Source organism: Aquarana catesbeiana, linkage group LG11, assembly GCF_042186555.1.
Source record: "Aquarana catesbeiana isolate 2022-GZ linkage group LG11, ASM4218655v1, whole genome shotgun sequence".
NCBI classification, from domain to species: Eukaryota; Metazoa; Chordata; class Amphibia; order Anura; family Ranidae; genus Aquarana; species Aquarana catesbeiana.
The window spans coordinates 20,556,309-20,572,034 of NC_133334.1; the positions used below are offsets into that span (position 1 = coordinate 20,556,309).

Below are 15,726 nucleotides of genomic sequence, written 5' to 3' on the forward strand. Positions count from 1 at the left end.
ACCATCCAACACATAAAGACACTGCACCCTGAGCAGCTTCCCCTCCTGCCCCCTTTGAGTCCTGGCCTGGTTACAAGTTCGGAATGAAAGAGGTGGGGGGGCTCTTAACTTAACGTTAAATGTACTCTAAAGGTGGCTGCCCCATCCAAATACATATAGACACTGTGCCCAGGGCACTCCCCCCCCCAGTCCCGACCTAGCTACAACTTAGAAATTAAAGAAGTGATGGGGAATGCACAACTTAGTTAAGTGTATGCTAAAGGCTGCTGCCTCCCCCCCCCCCAACACATAGACACCGCACCCAGGGCAGCTGCCCCCACCCCCCCCCAGTCCCAGCCTGGTTCCAAGTTAGGAATGAAAGGGGAGAGGGGGGCTCTCAACTTGGTTAAATGTACCCTAAAGGTTGTTCCCCCCCCCCAACACTTAAAGACATTGCGCCCAGGACTGCTGCCCCACTCCCCACCCCCCATCATAGTCCCGGCCTCCTTCCAAGTAAGGAAGCCACATAATCGTCAAACCTGCCATTGTTTTCTCGCAGAGGGAAAGTGGTTCACAAGCCAATACCTGTTAAATGATAGTTCTATGCACACTGAATTTACAGCAGAGCTCATACAAGATTAGTGCCAGAGATGCACCTCTTCTATGTTCAGGGTTGCTCATTCACAAAGAGTACACATTTCTGCACAAGGATCCGGCTGTAAGCGGGATGTTTTTTTTTTCTACAGAAAAGTCTGCAGGATTTCTAGACTCAGAACAAGTTCATGAGGACAAATAGCGGCGTTTATCTTCAATATACTGTATGTAGTCCTTGTGATAGCCGTCCCTCTGGCATCTCGTATGAAAACAGTCATAGAACGCAGGCTTCATTCCCCAAGTACAGAGCGCTAATCTCGTATTTCACCGGCGTTATTCTGGGCACTGGCCTGTTTATGTTATGAGGTCTGGAAGGATTTGGATCCATCTCAACAGTTCTTGCCGGCTGCCAACAAAGGCAGGGCACGAGACCCTGAAAAGGCGGCCCTGGAACCGGGCCAGAAACATTGGTAACTTCACAAAATCCTGAGTATGAGCAAACCATGGTTTTACCAGCAGGGGGTCAAATGCCCCCATGGACTGGCACTGCTACAATACGTCAAACGTGGCATTTCCTGTGCCCAGCACAAGAAACAGAACCCATCTACGCCCATTAGGGAGGCAGAAGCGTTGTCAAATTTTAACAGGACATGCCTCAACAAAGGACCTTCATGGCAGGATCACCTTTTAATATTAATTGCAGATGTAATAATATTAAAAATTACTTTTTGAAATGACATTAACATTTTAGTTCTACATGAAGTTGGACATTCCTGCTGCAGAAGTCTCTTTGGTATTTCCCATCATGGCGGCCTCCTGCGATGAGCCCCTGGTTCCAGCACTCCACAGACCCTATTAATTACACGCTGCTAACTGGAAGAACTCGTTCTAGGGCAATTGTTTGAGACAATAGCTCCTAAGAGGCACGGATGTCTCCAGGGGAATGTGATAGAAGGAAGGGGGGAGGAGGAGGACAGCACTGTGCTAATCTCTGCTAACAGGATTAATGTGACTACAGCAAGCAGCAAAAACTGGCCGCAGTCTATGTGCCATCATCCGAACACTTATTATTTCACAGGTTATTCGCTAATCGTCCCAAATATTTCACAAAACTCCGTAGTCAGCGATATTCACAGACAATAGCAGCTGGCAGAAACCCCTCCGGAATTCCAGGATAACATCAGTAAATTCAGTGGTTCTCAGTGGTAAATTCTCCTTCTATGGCCCAACAGTGAAGAATAAACTTCACACAAGTAATGCATGGGACTCTGCAGTTGACTTGGAGGCTCTATAGTAGATGGGGTTTCCGAAGGGGGCCTGGGGGTCACTGTGGGGAAGATGGGGGGTTGTAGAGGGGGTTAGGGGACTCTGCAGCTGACTTGGTGGCTCTAAAGGAGATGGGGTTTCTGAAGGGGGCCAGGGGGTCACTGTGGGGAAGATGGGGGGTTGTAGAGCATCCCTTCTAGACTGTAAGCTCAAACAAGTGGGGCCCTCCGTTTCCTCTTGTATTGAATTGTATTGTAACTGTACTGTCTGCCCTCATGTTGTAAAGCGCTGTGCAAACTGTTGGCATTATATAAATCCTGTATAATAATAATAGAGGGGGTTAGGGGACTCTGCAGCTGACTTGGTGCCTCTATAGGAGATGGGGTTTCTACAGGGGACTGGGGGTAACTGTCGGAAGGATGTGGGTTGTAGATGGGGCTAGGGGACTCTGCAGCTGACTTTGTGGCATCTATAGGGGATGTGGTTTATGCAGGGGACTGAGCGTCACTGTGGGAAGGATGGGGGTTGAAGAGGGGGTTAGGGGCTCTGCAGCTGACTTGGTGCCTCTATAGGAGAAGGGGTTTCTACAGGGGCTGGGTGTCGCTGTGGGAAGGATGGGGATTGTAGAGGGGGTTAGGGGGCTCTGCAGCTGACTTGGTGGCTCTATAGTAGGTGGGGTTTCTGCAGGGGACTGGGGGTCACTGTGGGAAGGATGGGGGTTGAAGAGGGGGTTAGGGGCTCTGCAGCTGACTTGGTGGCTCTATAGTAGGTGGGGTTTCTGCAGGGGACTTGGGGTCACTGTGGGAAGGATGGGGGTTGTAGAGGGGGTAAGGGGACTCTGCAGCTGACTTGGTGGCTCTATAGGAGATGCGGTTTCTGCAGGGGACTGTGGGTCACTGTGGGAAGCATGGGGTTGGTAGAGGGGGTAAGGGGCTTTGAAGCTGACTTGGTGGCTCTATAGGAGATGGGGTTTCTGCAGGGGACTGGGTGTCACGGAGGGGGTTGGGGGCTCTGCAGCTGATTTGGTAGAGGGGGATTAGGTTTCTGGAGTGGGCTGTGGGACACTGGTGAAGACTGGGGGCATTATGGAGGCTATGCAGCAGCACTGTGGGAAGCTGGGCGGCACTGATTGTGGTTGGGGGGGGGGGGGGCACTGTGGAAGCTGAGGGCTATCAGGGGGCCTGGGGACATCCTGGAAGCTTGGAGGCACTGTGGGAGGTTTTGGGATCTGCAGTTGGCTGGAGGTCTGGGAGACCGGGGGGCCACAGCTTGATGCTTGGGAACCACTGAATTAAGACTCTATTCACAGAAAAGTCGTTTTTCAGTTCCAGGTGGAGTCTGGTGGGCTGAGAGTGAGCGCTTACCCTGCCAGAGTGTTAACCTGGCTCGGTTTCCACCCACTTCGGAGTTTCGCTGCCCTCACTGTACTCTCTAAAAAATCCAATATGGCGACAATGTCGCATTTGTAGGTGCGCAGAGCCAGGAACTCCTACGCAGTAATGGTGTAACTCCTAAACACTAAGGCTAGATTCACACCTCTGAGCTGCGTTACCACAAAGTGTTTTGACTTATGTTACTTCTTGCGTTAAGGTGCTCTGTGTTAAGGCAGCCAACACAAAAAAGCAACAAAAAGATACACCCAGAACTCCAAAAATAAAAGGTGCAGGTACTTTTTTTTTTTTAAAGCCAATGCACCAAAATGTACAGTAGTGCATAACCATGCAATGTGCAGTGCTAAAAGGCACGTGCATTGACTAGGTGCATTAGGGTGTCAAAGAATGAATGGCATTGCAGCTCTAAAGGCAACATGTGGTAGCTCCTGCAGCACAAAGGTATGGACCTAGACCTAGAGCCCATTTACATTTGTGCAGGGCATGTTCATGCATGTTGCATTAGGCCAGCCTTTTGAAAATAATGGCCTGTCAATGCATCAAAAGATCCCAAAATTCGGATGCATCAGAAAATTGTTGCAAGGCACTGTGGTGTGCCGCCTATGGGGTGCCTGTCTGTCCTATGAGGCTGCATGACCCCCGACCCTCTGGACAGTGCTAATTGGCCGCCCTGTGCTGATCACATGCAGCCCCCTACCCCAAAAAAAAAAAAAAAAAAAAATATTCAGCGGTACACACCAAACTGAGCATGTGCAGAGCGACTCCTAAGGTTCTGTAATATCAGGCGTTGGATTGGGGACAGTGGAAGAAGGGAAGGATCAGAGAAGACAGGGTCAAACAGCCTTTTTACACAATGTGGAGGATTTACCCCTTGGGTAACACTTTAACATCTATTCTATTTGCCTATATTATCTTATATTACGGTTCTCATGGATTTCCATGAAATCGGTTTCAAATCTCAGCTACATACTGAATATTTATCACTACAGGGAACGGAATTATGGTAAACACTTGGCAGAACGTGTGTTTAAATGTATAACTGCAGCTAAAACTATTAATTTCGTTTCAGGTAAAATTGAGAAGGGTTTATACCTCTATTAGGTTTTATTGCGGTGTCCCAACTGGATAGATTTCCCCCACTTCCTATCTCAGGGACATGATTAGATTCTGACACAAAGGGAGTCTCCAGGACAGGAAGTGAGGAAATTCTTTCTTACAGGGACACAGACAGCAATAAACATCTGACAGATTATCTACAACACACAGTAAATGCACAAAAAAAAAAAAAAAAAAAAAAAAAAAAAAAAAAGGCATTCCTTTTGAATGGCACCCCAACGCACCTGCATTGTACCATGCTGCAATGCACACTAATGTTTCGCGATTTTTTAAAAAAAGGGTCACGTTCCATCATTCCAATAGGCTGCCTTAATGCAACACACATTAATGCACTGCAAAGAAGTAAATGGGCCCTCAAAGGGGTTGTAAAAGTTCATTTGTTTTTAATAAACATAACAAACATCTTATACTTACCTGCTCGGTGCAAGGGTTTTGCCCAGAGCAGCCTCGATCCGCCTCTTGTGGAGTGCCCCGCCGGTGCTCCTGGCTCCTCCCCTTCATCCGGTGCCCCCAAGGAAAGCCGCTTTCCCTGGGGCGGGGGTGGGGGGGGGTACCCGCGCGGGCTCGTTCCCGAGTCCTGCTGCTGTGTCCATTAACCCAGACAGCGGGACTCAGCCCTGCGTCACTGGATTTGATTGACAGCAGCAGGAGCCAATGGCTCCTGCTGCTATCAATCTGTCCAATGAGGTGATAGACAGCGTCTGGAGCCGCTGCTCTAGTGCACATCGCTGGATCGGATCGGGCTCAGGTAAGAAAAAAAGGAGGGGGGGGGGGTCTGGGTGCAACTGCAGCAAAGAGGGTTTTTCACCTTAATGCATAGAATGCATTAAGGTGAAAAACCTTGAGACTTTACAAACACTTTAACATCTGCCTGCAATGTGATTGTCTCAAGCAGGGCCAGTGATTGGCTAGAAGAGTCACTGAAATGTGCCAATAGGCTTTTGGAGATTTCAACCGTCATCCACCTTTGGTTATTGCACACTGCTCACTAGGCTTGCTGCCAATTAATTACTTGGTTATGCAGAGATCGGTAAGACTGATAAATGTATAACTTTGTTTTAATATAGGGTATAATAAATGGTGAACCCCCTGGTCAGGTTTACTTTTGCCATCAGTGTCCCATTGGGGAGAATTCCCTTCACTTCCTTTCCTGTACAGACAACAGGAAGCAAGAGAAAATCTCTCCAATGGGCAGGAAATCTCCCCCTGAACAGCTGCCATTAGAACAGGTTCCCCACTGGAAAGTTTTCCTTCTATTCCTGTTCTGGTGGCAACTCGAAATGTTGACCTCTCCCTCACTTTCATTCCAGGTGATGGTGGTCACCAAAATCAATGGAGCAGTATAAATGTGACAAGGGTACTAACCCCTCAACACACACTATCCAAAGCGAACAGTTTTAGCTTTAGCTACACTTTAATACTAACCTGAGCCACCTCTCGATCCAGTGGTGTCCACGAGAGCCTCGGCTCTCTGGGGGACTCACACTCCTTTTTGGCAGCAGTGAGAGCCAATCATAGCCAGTGATCCAATCAGGAGACGTAGGGGGCGGGGTCGGGCCGGGAGCCCACCTTGCTTGGGTGCCCCCACAGCAAGCTGCTTGCTGTGGGGGGCACCCTGCAGGAGGGAGGGGCAAGGAGCGCCAGGGAGGGACCCAAGAAGAGGAGGATCCAGGCCGCTCTGTGCAAAACCATTACACAGAGCAGGTAAGTATAACTTGTTTGTTTTTTTTAAAAAAATCAAGACTTTAATATCACTTTCAAAAAGACTTAGATACACTTACATACACAAGACTTGGATACATTTTAAGCACCAAAGGCCCCTTTTATTATATGGGGCAGAATCCGCTTGCTCAACAAAGGATTTGTCTGCTGATCTCCTGCTGAGCAGATGGATGACAGGTTTGTGTCCACTCCGATCATGCAGAGCGGACACGGACACAGCCAGCTCGGCTCTGTGGGCGGATATAAACGGACTGCCTGTTTGTTTACACCTGACTGCCCTCTGATCTGATCCACCCAGACAGAGGGGAACAGATCCCCTTCTGTTTTTTTTTTTTTTTTTTTTTTAGCGGATTGGATTGGGGGTAGGCGGGTGTAAACAGACACAAATCCGTTTACATTCGCCATTCCATAGAAGTGAATGGAGGGCCCATTCAGGTCCATCTGAGAAACGGACAGGTGGACCCATTCGGACTCATCATGTGAAAGAGGCCACTTACTACCTACTTAGATACACAAGACTTAGGCCCCTTTCACACTGGGGCGGTGGGGGCGTCGGCGGTAAAACAGCGCTATTTTTATCGCTGTTTTACCGTCGTTTTTGCGGCTGTATTCGGCTGCTAGCGGTGCGGTTTTAACCCCCGCTGGCGGCCGAAAAAGGGTTAAAACCGCTCGTACAGCGCGGCTATAGCCACGGTATAGCCGCGCTGTCCCATTGATTTCAATGGGCAGGAGCGGTGAACACACCGCTCCTTCACCGCTCCAAAGATGCGGCTCGCAGGACTTTTTTTACCATCCTGCCAGCGCACCGCTTCAGTGTGAAAGCCCTTGGGCTTTCACACTGAACAAACAGAGGAGGCTGTTTAGGGGCGGTTTGCAGGCGGTATTTTTAGCGCAATAACGCCTGCAAACCGCCCCAGTGTGAAAGGGGCCTTAGATACAGTACATTTTAACCACCAAGGATTTAGGCTCGCTTCACACTGCCGCAACCTGAAAGTCACAGCTGTGTGAACTGAGCCTTATGCCGCGTCCACATTATCAGAAATTCCCTCCGAAAAAACTTGGATGGTTTTTCCGACGGAATTCCGCTCAAGCTTGGCTTGCATACACACGGTCACACAAAAGTTCTCTGAACTTTCGACCGCCAAGAACACGGTGAGGTACAACACTACGACGAGCCAAGAAAATGAAGTTCAGTGCTTCCGAGCATGTGTCAAATTGTTTTCGAGCATGCATTGAATTTTTTCCGAGCATGCGTGATTTTTTGCACGTCCGAATTGCATACAGACTAACGCATTTTCGGACAGGAACTTTTTCCAGCCGAAAAATAGAGAACCTGCTCTCAATCTTTTGCTGGCTGGAATTCCGCCAGCAAAAGTCCGATGGAGCATACACACGGTCGGAATTTCTGACCTCACATCCGACTTTTGCTGGCGGAATTTCTGATCCTGTGTATGGGGCATTAGATACAGTCTAAATCACAAAACTTCAATCAATTTTAAGCATTAAGAAAAAAAAATCAATGAGCAAAATGCATCTGTTCCAGATATTGCCAACAAACTGAGGTTGATGTTCTAAAAGGATTAGAGACTGTTCACTTTGTAAAATAAATGTTCACTTATCTTAGTGAATGAGGTAGAGCTGCATTCACTTCAGTCATCCAATCATCATCATTATACAGGATTTATATGGCGTCAACAGTTTATGCAGCGCTTTACAACATTCGGGGCAGACAGTACAGTTCCAATCCAATTCAATACAGGAGGGATCAGAGTGTAGAAGACAACCATACACAAGCATAAAGTCAACACAGCACCACCTTATTTACTCTACTAAGTGATCATACACTTTGCTGTGTGTACAGCCTCTACTCCTTTAGTAAATCAACCTCGCTGTTTTCAGATACAGTGCCTGCGTGTTCCGTATAATTATTGTGAGATGGAAATACAAACATGCAAAAAAAAATTTGCACAGTGGAAAAAAACACCCAGAAAAATTCCAGTGTCCACCTACTGATTTTTCATTCTATTGTTTTTAAGAAAATTCACCACCTCAGGCTCGATTAAAAGAATAAAGATGGAACAATTAGGAAAATAAGGTGAGCATAATATGTCCATTTCAAAGGAAAATTTAAAAAAAAAGAAGAAGATTGCTCTGCGCACGCTGCAAGATGATTGAAGTGAATACAAACTTCCCCAATTTACTGAGTTATTAGTAGACGGTCAGTAGTAGCAGATCGACCCCATTGCTTCTTGGGTGAAAGGGTAACCAACTCATCAAATCATACCATTAATAAAGAATAAAAAAAAAACAAAAAGTGAACAATTTTGATAAGTAAAGCCAAGAAAAAAAAAATTAGTATATATGCATTTTTTATGTATGAAATCACTTCAATGCAGCAAGCTTACAGGAGAGGATCCCATTCCTACCTTTCAAATATGGAAAGGTTGCAAAAGCTTTATCTCAAAAGGATACAATGTAATGAATAGGATTGATAAAGAGCAAAACTGTCACACTGCTACATTGTATGCTGAATCTTTTTGAATAAAACTTTTGAAGTAAGTCGCAACCTTTATGTTGGACTAATTAGATCCCTTTCGCTCCTTCTTGCTTTCCTGGGTTATATATATATATATATATATATATACACACACACACGTCTGACCTCATCTTGTAAAGTGCTGTACGCTGTAAACTGTTGGCACTATATAAATCCTGTACAATAAGAAGAAGAATATACACACACACACATACATACACACATATATATATATATATATATATATATATATATATATATATATATATATATATATATATATACACACACATATACACACACATATACATATATATATACATACATACATTATATATCAGTCTCAGACACAGCCGGAAAATCTTAGGCAGAGATTGAGATATTGCACATTTCTAAGGGGCACTTAGTATCAGAACATGCAGCGTTTGTATATTAGGAACCACCATGAACTCTCATAGTCCAGGAGACTCCTAACATTGTCCAGATGAAGATCCAGCTCCCGGACGTGAATTGGCAAGCCGCTTATTCTCACCTCCGCTCTTGTTCTGAAGGTCATTAAAGTTGGCGAGAGAATCTGCGTTCTCAGCCCCGACAGGTACAAGGTGATACGGACTAATTTGGGTATCAGGCAAAAAAAAAAAGTCATGCAGAAAGAATTCAGCTACCTTTTCCCCGCAAAATCCCCCCCGCTTTTATTTTTTTTAGGCTGTAAAAGAGAAGGTTTAACCGGCGGTGTGGGATTAGCGTACCTGTCTGCGTTCGCCGTCCATCGCAAGGTTCCGATCTGTCGTCCGCTGACGATTTCTGACATGGGGTCCTCAGTTATTGGAGATGACACCTTCATTGAGGACAGGGATCTCTATACACAATCATATCCTCTGTGTGTCTGCAGCACATGGAAACCTCTGACAATCACTGGAAGTCTCCCAGTACAAAAAAAAAAACTTCAAAAGTCTCTCAGTCAGGAAATCTGATCTCTGAGCGGTTAACCGGTTCAGTGCCGGAGGCCGGCAGCCAGGGCAGGATAAGTAAATGACAGGGGCTGTTCTCAGCTCTGGGAATCTGCTGAGCAAATATTGAACTGCGAACTGCTGGACAGGCAGGGAGGGAAGGAGGAATGTAGTGTGGAGGGCTGTGTCTTCCCAGTGTAGGGTGGGGAATAGAGTAGTACTAATATGACTGCCCAGTGTAGGGTGGAGAATGGGAGTAATACTACTATGTCTGCTCAGTGTAGGGTGGAGAATGGGGGTAATACTACTATGTCTGCTCAGTGTAGGGTGGAGAATGGGGGTAATACTACTATGTCTGCTCAGTGTAGGGTGGAGAATGAGAGTAATACTACTATGACTACCCAGTGTAGGGTGGATAATGGGAGCAATACTACTTTGACTGTCCAGTGTAGGGTGGAGAATGGGATGAATACTACGAAGACTGCCCAGTGTAGGGTGGAGAATGGGAGCAATACTACTATGACTGCCCAGTGTAGGGTGGAGAATTTAGTAATGCTACTATGACTGCCCAGTGTAGGGTGGAGAATGGGAGTAATACTACTATGACTGTCCAGTGTAGGGTGGAGAATGGGAGTAATACTACGAAGACTGCCCAGTGTAGGGTGGAGAATGGGAGCAATACTACTATGACTGCCCAGTGTAGGGTGGAGAATGGAGTAATACTACAATGACTGCCCAGTGTAGGGTGGAGAATGGGAGTAATACTACTATGACTGCTCAGTGTAGGGTGGAGAATGGAGTAATACTACTATGACTGCCAAGTGTAGGGTGGAGAATGGGAGCAATACTACTATGACTGCCCAGTGTAGGGTGGAGAATTTAGTAATGCTACTATGACTGCCCAGTGTAGGGTGGAGAATGGGAGTAATACTACTATGACTGTCCAGTGTAGGGTGGAGAATGGGAGTAATACTACGAAGACTGCCCAGTGTAGGGTGGAGAATGGGAGCAATACTACTATGACTGCCCAGTGTAGGGTGGAGAATGGAGTAATACTACAATGACTGCCCAGTGTAGGGTGGAGAATGGGAGTAATACTACTATGACTGCTCAGTGTAGGGTGGAGAATGGAGTAATACTACTATGACTGCCAAGTGTAGGGTGGAGAATGGGAGCAATACTACTATGACTGCCCAGTGTAAGGTAGAGAATGGGGTGATACTACAATGACTGTCCAATGTAGGGTGGAGAATGGGAGTAATACTACTATGACTGCCCAGTGTAGGGGGGAGAATGGGAGCAATACTACTATGGCTGCCCAATGTAGGGTGGAGGGTGGGAGTAATACTACTGACTGTCCAGTGTAGGGTGGAGAATGGGGTGATACTACTATGACTGCCCAGTGTAGGGTGGAGAATGGGAGTAATACTACTATGACTGTCCAGTGTAGGGTGGAGAATGGGGTGATACTACTATGACTGCCCAGTGTAGGGTGGAGAATGGGAGTAATACTACTATGTCTGCCCAGCGTAGGGTGGAGAATGGGAGTAATACTAGTATGGCTGCCCAATGTAGGGTGGAGGATGGGAGTAATACTACTGACTGTCCAGTGTAGGGTGGAGAATGGGGTGATACTACTATGACTGCCCATTGTAGGGTGGAGAATGGGAGTAATACTTCTATGACGGCCCAGTGTAGGGTGGCGAATGGGGTGATACTACTTCGACTGTACAGTGTAGGGTGGAGAATAGGGTGATTCTTTGCTGTGCCTTTCTGCAGCTCTCTCTTCTCACAGGACACAGAGGCAGCAGAGGTAGCCATTGGCTCCTGCTGTCAATCAAATCCTGTGAGGAAGGAGCTGTGGGGGGGCGAGCAGGGCTGTGTTTATGGACACACAAAGCACGGCTGGGGGGTGAACCCGCAGAAGTGCCACTATAGAACACAACTTGTATGGTGGCACATGCAGAAGAGGAGGAGCGGAGAGAGCCAGTGGGGGGCCCCAGAAGAGGAGATGAGGGACTGCGCTGTTCAATACAATTGCACAAAGCAGGAAAGTATGTTGTGTTTTTTTATTTTAGATTTAAAAAAATATTTTTACTACAGGAATCTACAGGATTGCATGTGATTGGCTTAAAGCGGACCTTGCAGGAAAAATTGAAGCCTGCTTAATATACTGGGGTCCCCTCCCTCACTGTTAAAAAAAAAAAAAAAATGTGGAAAAAACTAAATATATTTACCTTACCCCAGCTTCCGTATTTGTATTGCCACTATCCTTCCGACGAGATCCCGGGGAATACCGAGTACCTGAAATATCATCCGATGCCGTCCCAGCAAAGTGCAGAATTGTCTTCTTTGGAGGATTTATTGAACTTGGCATTTCACCCGGGAATTTTGCCAGATTATTACCTTGGCTTGGCCTTGCCTTACCCAAGAGCGGGTAAGGTAATATATTATTTATATATATATATATATATATATATATATATATATATATATATATATATATATATATATATATATATATACATACACACACACACTGTATATATAATCACTTTTTTTCTACAGTTTTATTTCTACATTCATACTGCCATTTCCAATAGAGGAGGGCTCCTAACATACCAGACATTGCCTTTTAATACAAGGTCCAATTTAAAACACTTTTGGATAGGGTGGGGAAGGGTTAGAACCTCCTTCAGGTGTTTATAGGTAAAAACACCTGTCAGATCTGCTTCTCAGACAAAATAAATATTTGGTCGGCCTTGACACTTTGCTGACCTCCATCTACCATTTCTAAGTTGGTGGTCTAAGCTGAATGGATATATTGAATATTGAACCCAGTTTAAGAATGGATTTTGTTTCTAGATAACAAGTAACTGACTAAAAAACATTTGTTGTAGTAGAGGAATTTGTGCAATACAATTTCTGTGAAAAACACGGCTTACAGATTTCCCATCGTCATTAACAGTCAATCAGGTGTGTAAGAATTACAAAAAAAAATAAAAAATAAGGGGCTGTGTGTGGCCACACCTTCTGCGCAAGTCAATAATAGAGGGCGGGCACAAAGAAAAAAACTCCAAATTATTCACCCTGCTCGCTGCTGGATCCTTTCTCCATTAATCACATTAAAAAAAAATCATTTTAGGCCTGAAGGTTACTTAAAACACCCAAAGCATTATATATTTTCTGAAAACAGAGACCCTGAAGAATAAAATAGTGGCGGCTCGCTCATGCTCAGTGGGCAGCTGGCTGTGAAGCCACAAGGAGTTACAGCTGGCTTCCCACACTAAACATGCCCGAACCGGGGACCCAAAGCCTGGCAAAGAACCAGCCTGGGTGAGGACGACGCTGGATCTTTGGACAGGTAAGTGTCCTTTTTTTAAAAAAAAGTCAACAGCTACAGGATTTGTAGCTGCAGATATAAATTTTTTTTTTAAACAAAAGTAAATAACAGCTTTAATGAGACACAGACCCCTGAAGTCTCACTTGCCATGCAATGAAGCTAATGGAGCACGTATTGCGTGTCATTAGCTTCTTCCCCAACCAGACCAGCTGGCAAAAGTGACACCAGAACCTAGAAGTGACATTTTACATGTCACTTCCAGGTTCTTAGCAGGAACGGAAAGAATGGATGTTCTCAGAGCTCCTTGCCCTCCACCCGACGTCACCTACCATACCTGTCCCGGGTCTGTTAATGGGAGCACAGAGCTTGGGAAACATGGGAACGGGTGTGCATGGGGAGGGGGGGGAGTAACAGTTTTGCTGGGGTGTAAGGAAGCGATCGGAGGAATGTCCAATTGCCTCTTGGGGGATCAGGAAGGATTTTTTTCCCCTACTGGAACAAATTGGTTCATGCTTTATTGTTTTTCTTTTTTTTGCCTTCCTCTGGAGATCAACTGTGGTTATAATACTGTTTATTGATAATGTGTGTGTATGTATGTATATATATATATATATATATATATATATATATATACACACATACACATACACACACACACACACACACATATACAGTTGTGCTCATAAGTTTACATACCCTGGCATAATGTATGACTTCTTGGCCATTTTTCAGAGAATACGAATGATAACAAAAACTTTTCTTTCACTCGTGGTTAGTGTTTGGCTGAAGCCATTTATTATCAGTCAACTGTGTTTACTCTTTTTAAATCATAATGGCAACAGAAACTACCCAAATGACCCTGATCAAAAGTTTACATACCTGGGTGATTTTGGCCTGATAACATGCACACAAGTTGACACAAAGGGGTTTGAATGGCTATTAAAGGTAACCATCCTCACCTGCGATCTGTTTGCTTGTAATTAGTGTGTGTGTATAAAAGGTCAATGAGTTTCTGGACTCCTGACAGACCCTTGCATCTTTCATCCAGTGCTGCACTGACGTTTCTGGATTCTGAGTCATGGGGAAAGCAAAAGGATTTGTCAAAGGATCTGCGGGAAAAGGTAGTTGAACTGTATAAAACAGGAAAGGGATATCCAAGGAACTGAGAATGCCAATCAGCAGTGTTCAAACTCTAATCAAGAAGTGGAAAATGAGGAGTTCTGTTGAAACCAAACCACGGTCAGGTAGACCAACTAAAATTTCAGCCACAACTGCCAGGAAAATTGTTCGGGATGCAAAGAAAAACCCTCAGATAACTTCAGGTGAAATACAGGACTCTCTGAAAACATGTGGTGTGGCTGTATCAAGATGCACAATAAGGAGGCACTTGAAGAAAGATGGGCTGCATGGTCGAGTCGCCAGAAGAAAACCATTACTACGCAAATGCCACAAAGTGCATACGCCAAACAGCACAGAGACCAGCCTCAAACTTTCAAACATTCATCAGCCAGGAAGCTGCGCCTGGGACGTACTTGGACATTCCAACATGACAATGATCCAAAACATAAGGCCAAGTCGATCTGTCATTGTCTACAGCAGAATAAAGTGAAGGTTCTGGAGTGGCCATCTCAGTCTCCTGACCTCAATATCATTGAGCCACTCTGGAGAGATCTCAAACATGCAGTTCATGCAAGACAGTCTAGGTCTAGGATGACCTGAGCTCAGAGGAAGTGGGTTGAATGCCGCTGGCCATCAGACTGAGGACATCTACTGGCAGAAAAAAGTACTGCATCTCTAAATTGACAGTGAATATTGCAATAAAATCTGGTTTTGTGATTTTTATCTTTTATACGGGCTATTTATTTTTATCTTAATTTTGGCTGGAGTTCTGCTTTAAGTGCTATTTAAAATATCTTGGCCATTGAAAATTGCAGCCATGTTTTTAATTTGGCTTGGAGCTGTTCTATACCTTAACGTACATTTCTGTATTCCGCTATCGTGGCATATGGAGATGGAACTATCCAATTTATAATGTTCCTGGAGAAGCCGTTAGATTACATGCAGCTGTTTATAATCTAGGCCTAATCGCAGTATTATGGCGACTCCGCAAAACATGACGTAACAGCGACTATACATCTCCACAGAAGGCCAACTGGTTATAGATTCAGGAATTCCGCTCCAAACCGTTTTACTGGGCGCATACTACCGGCGGGACTGGAACAAAAGAGGGTTCTTTTCTGGTGTGTAAGGAAGTGGATTTACTGCCGGTTTACAAGGCCAGGCAGCGAAACAGACGCTAAGCTGCAGGTAATGAAATTCTAGAGGTGGAACTGAAATGCCGAAAGCATGAAATCACTTGTGTGTGTCAGTGGTGCTGGAGGGAGGAATCAAGGTTACAGATCTGATGACAGGAGAGCAGCACTGAGCCAATTCCATGGTATGAATCTTAAAGGGTCAGTCCACCCAAACGTTAGATTCCAGTTATAAATTGAGTCTCTCAGACTGAGATTTCCACTGGCTCTTTATATACCAGGGGTTTCTTAACTATGGCTGGTGGGCCACATCCGACCTCCTATAAGATTTTATCCATCCTGCGACAACTCTGCGTAAAAATACTCTAGCTGGCTGTGGTCAGTGTTTTGTAACATGGAGACTGGCACATCCACTGGTAGCCAGCCAGCCATGACCCTCCCCCCAACCCCTCTGATAGGCAATCCTGGATCTAAGGTGGGACACTGATGGGACCTACTAGATCTAAGTTGGACTCTGATGGGCACTCCTCGATCTAAGGGGGGGTTTCTGATGGGCACTCCTGGATCTAAGGCAGGA

At 45.5% G+C, this 15,726-nt stretch overlaps 1 protein-coding gene across 8 annotated transcripts in view; it reads right to left on the reverse strand.

Moving 5' to 3' along the window:
• The window catches only part of NAV2 (neuron navigator 2), a 634,885-nt gene that overhangs the window by 84,737 nt on the left and 534,422 nt on the right, over positions 1-15,726 (reverse strand). The window contains exon 1 of one of the 8 annotated variants that reach the window (XM_073604042.1): positions 9,354-10,287. The exons of the other annotated variants lie outside the window; for them this stretch is intronic. Coding sequence (XP_073460143.1) covers positions 9,354-9,448 — 95 coding nt within the window. The 5' untranslated portion in view covers positions 9,449-10,287. Of the gene's footprint in view, positions 1-9,353; positions 10,288-15,726 lie in introns of those variants that run through there. 8 annotated transcript variants of the gene reach the window in all.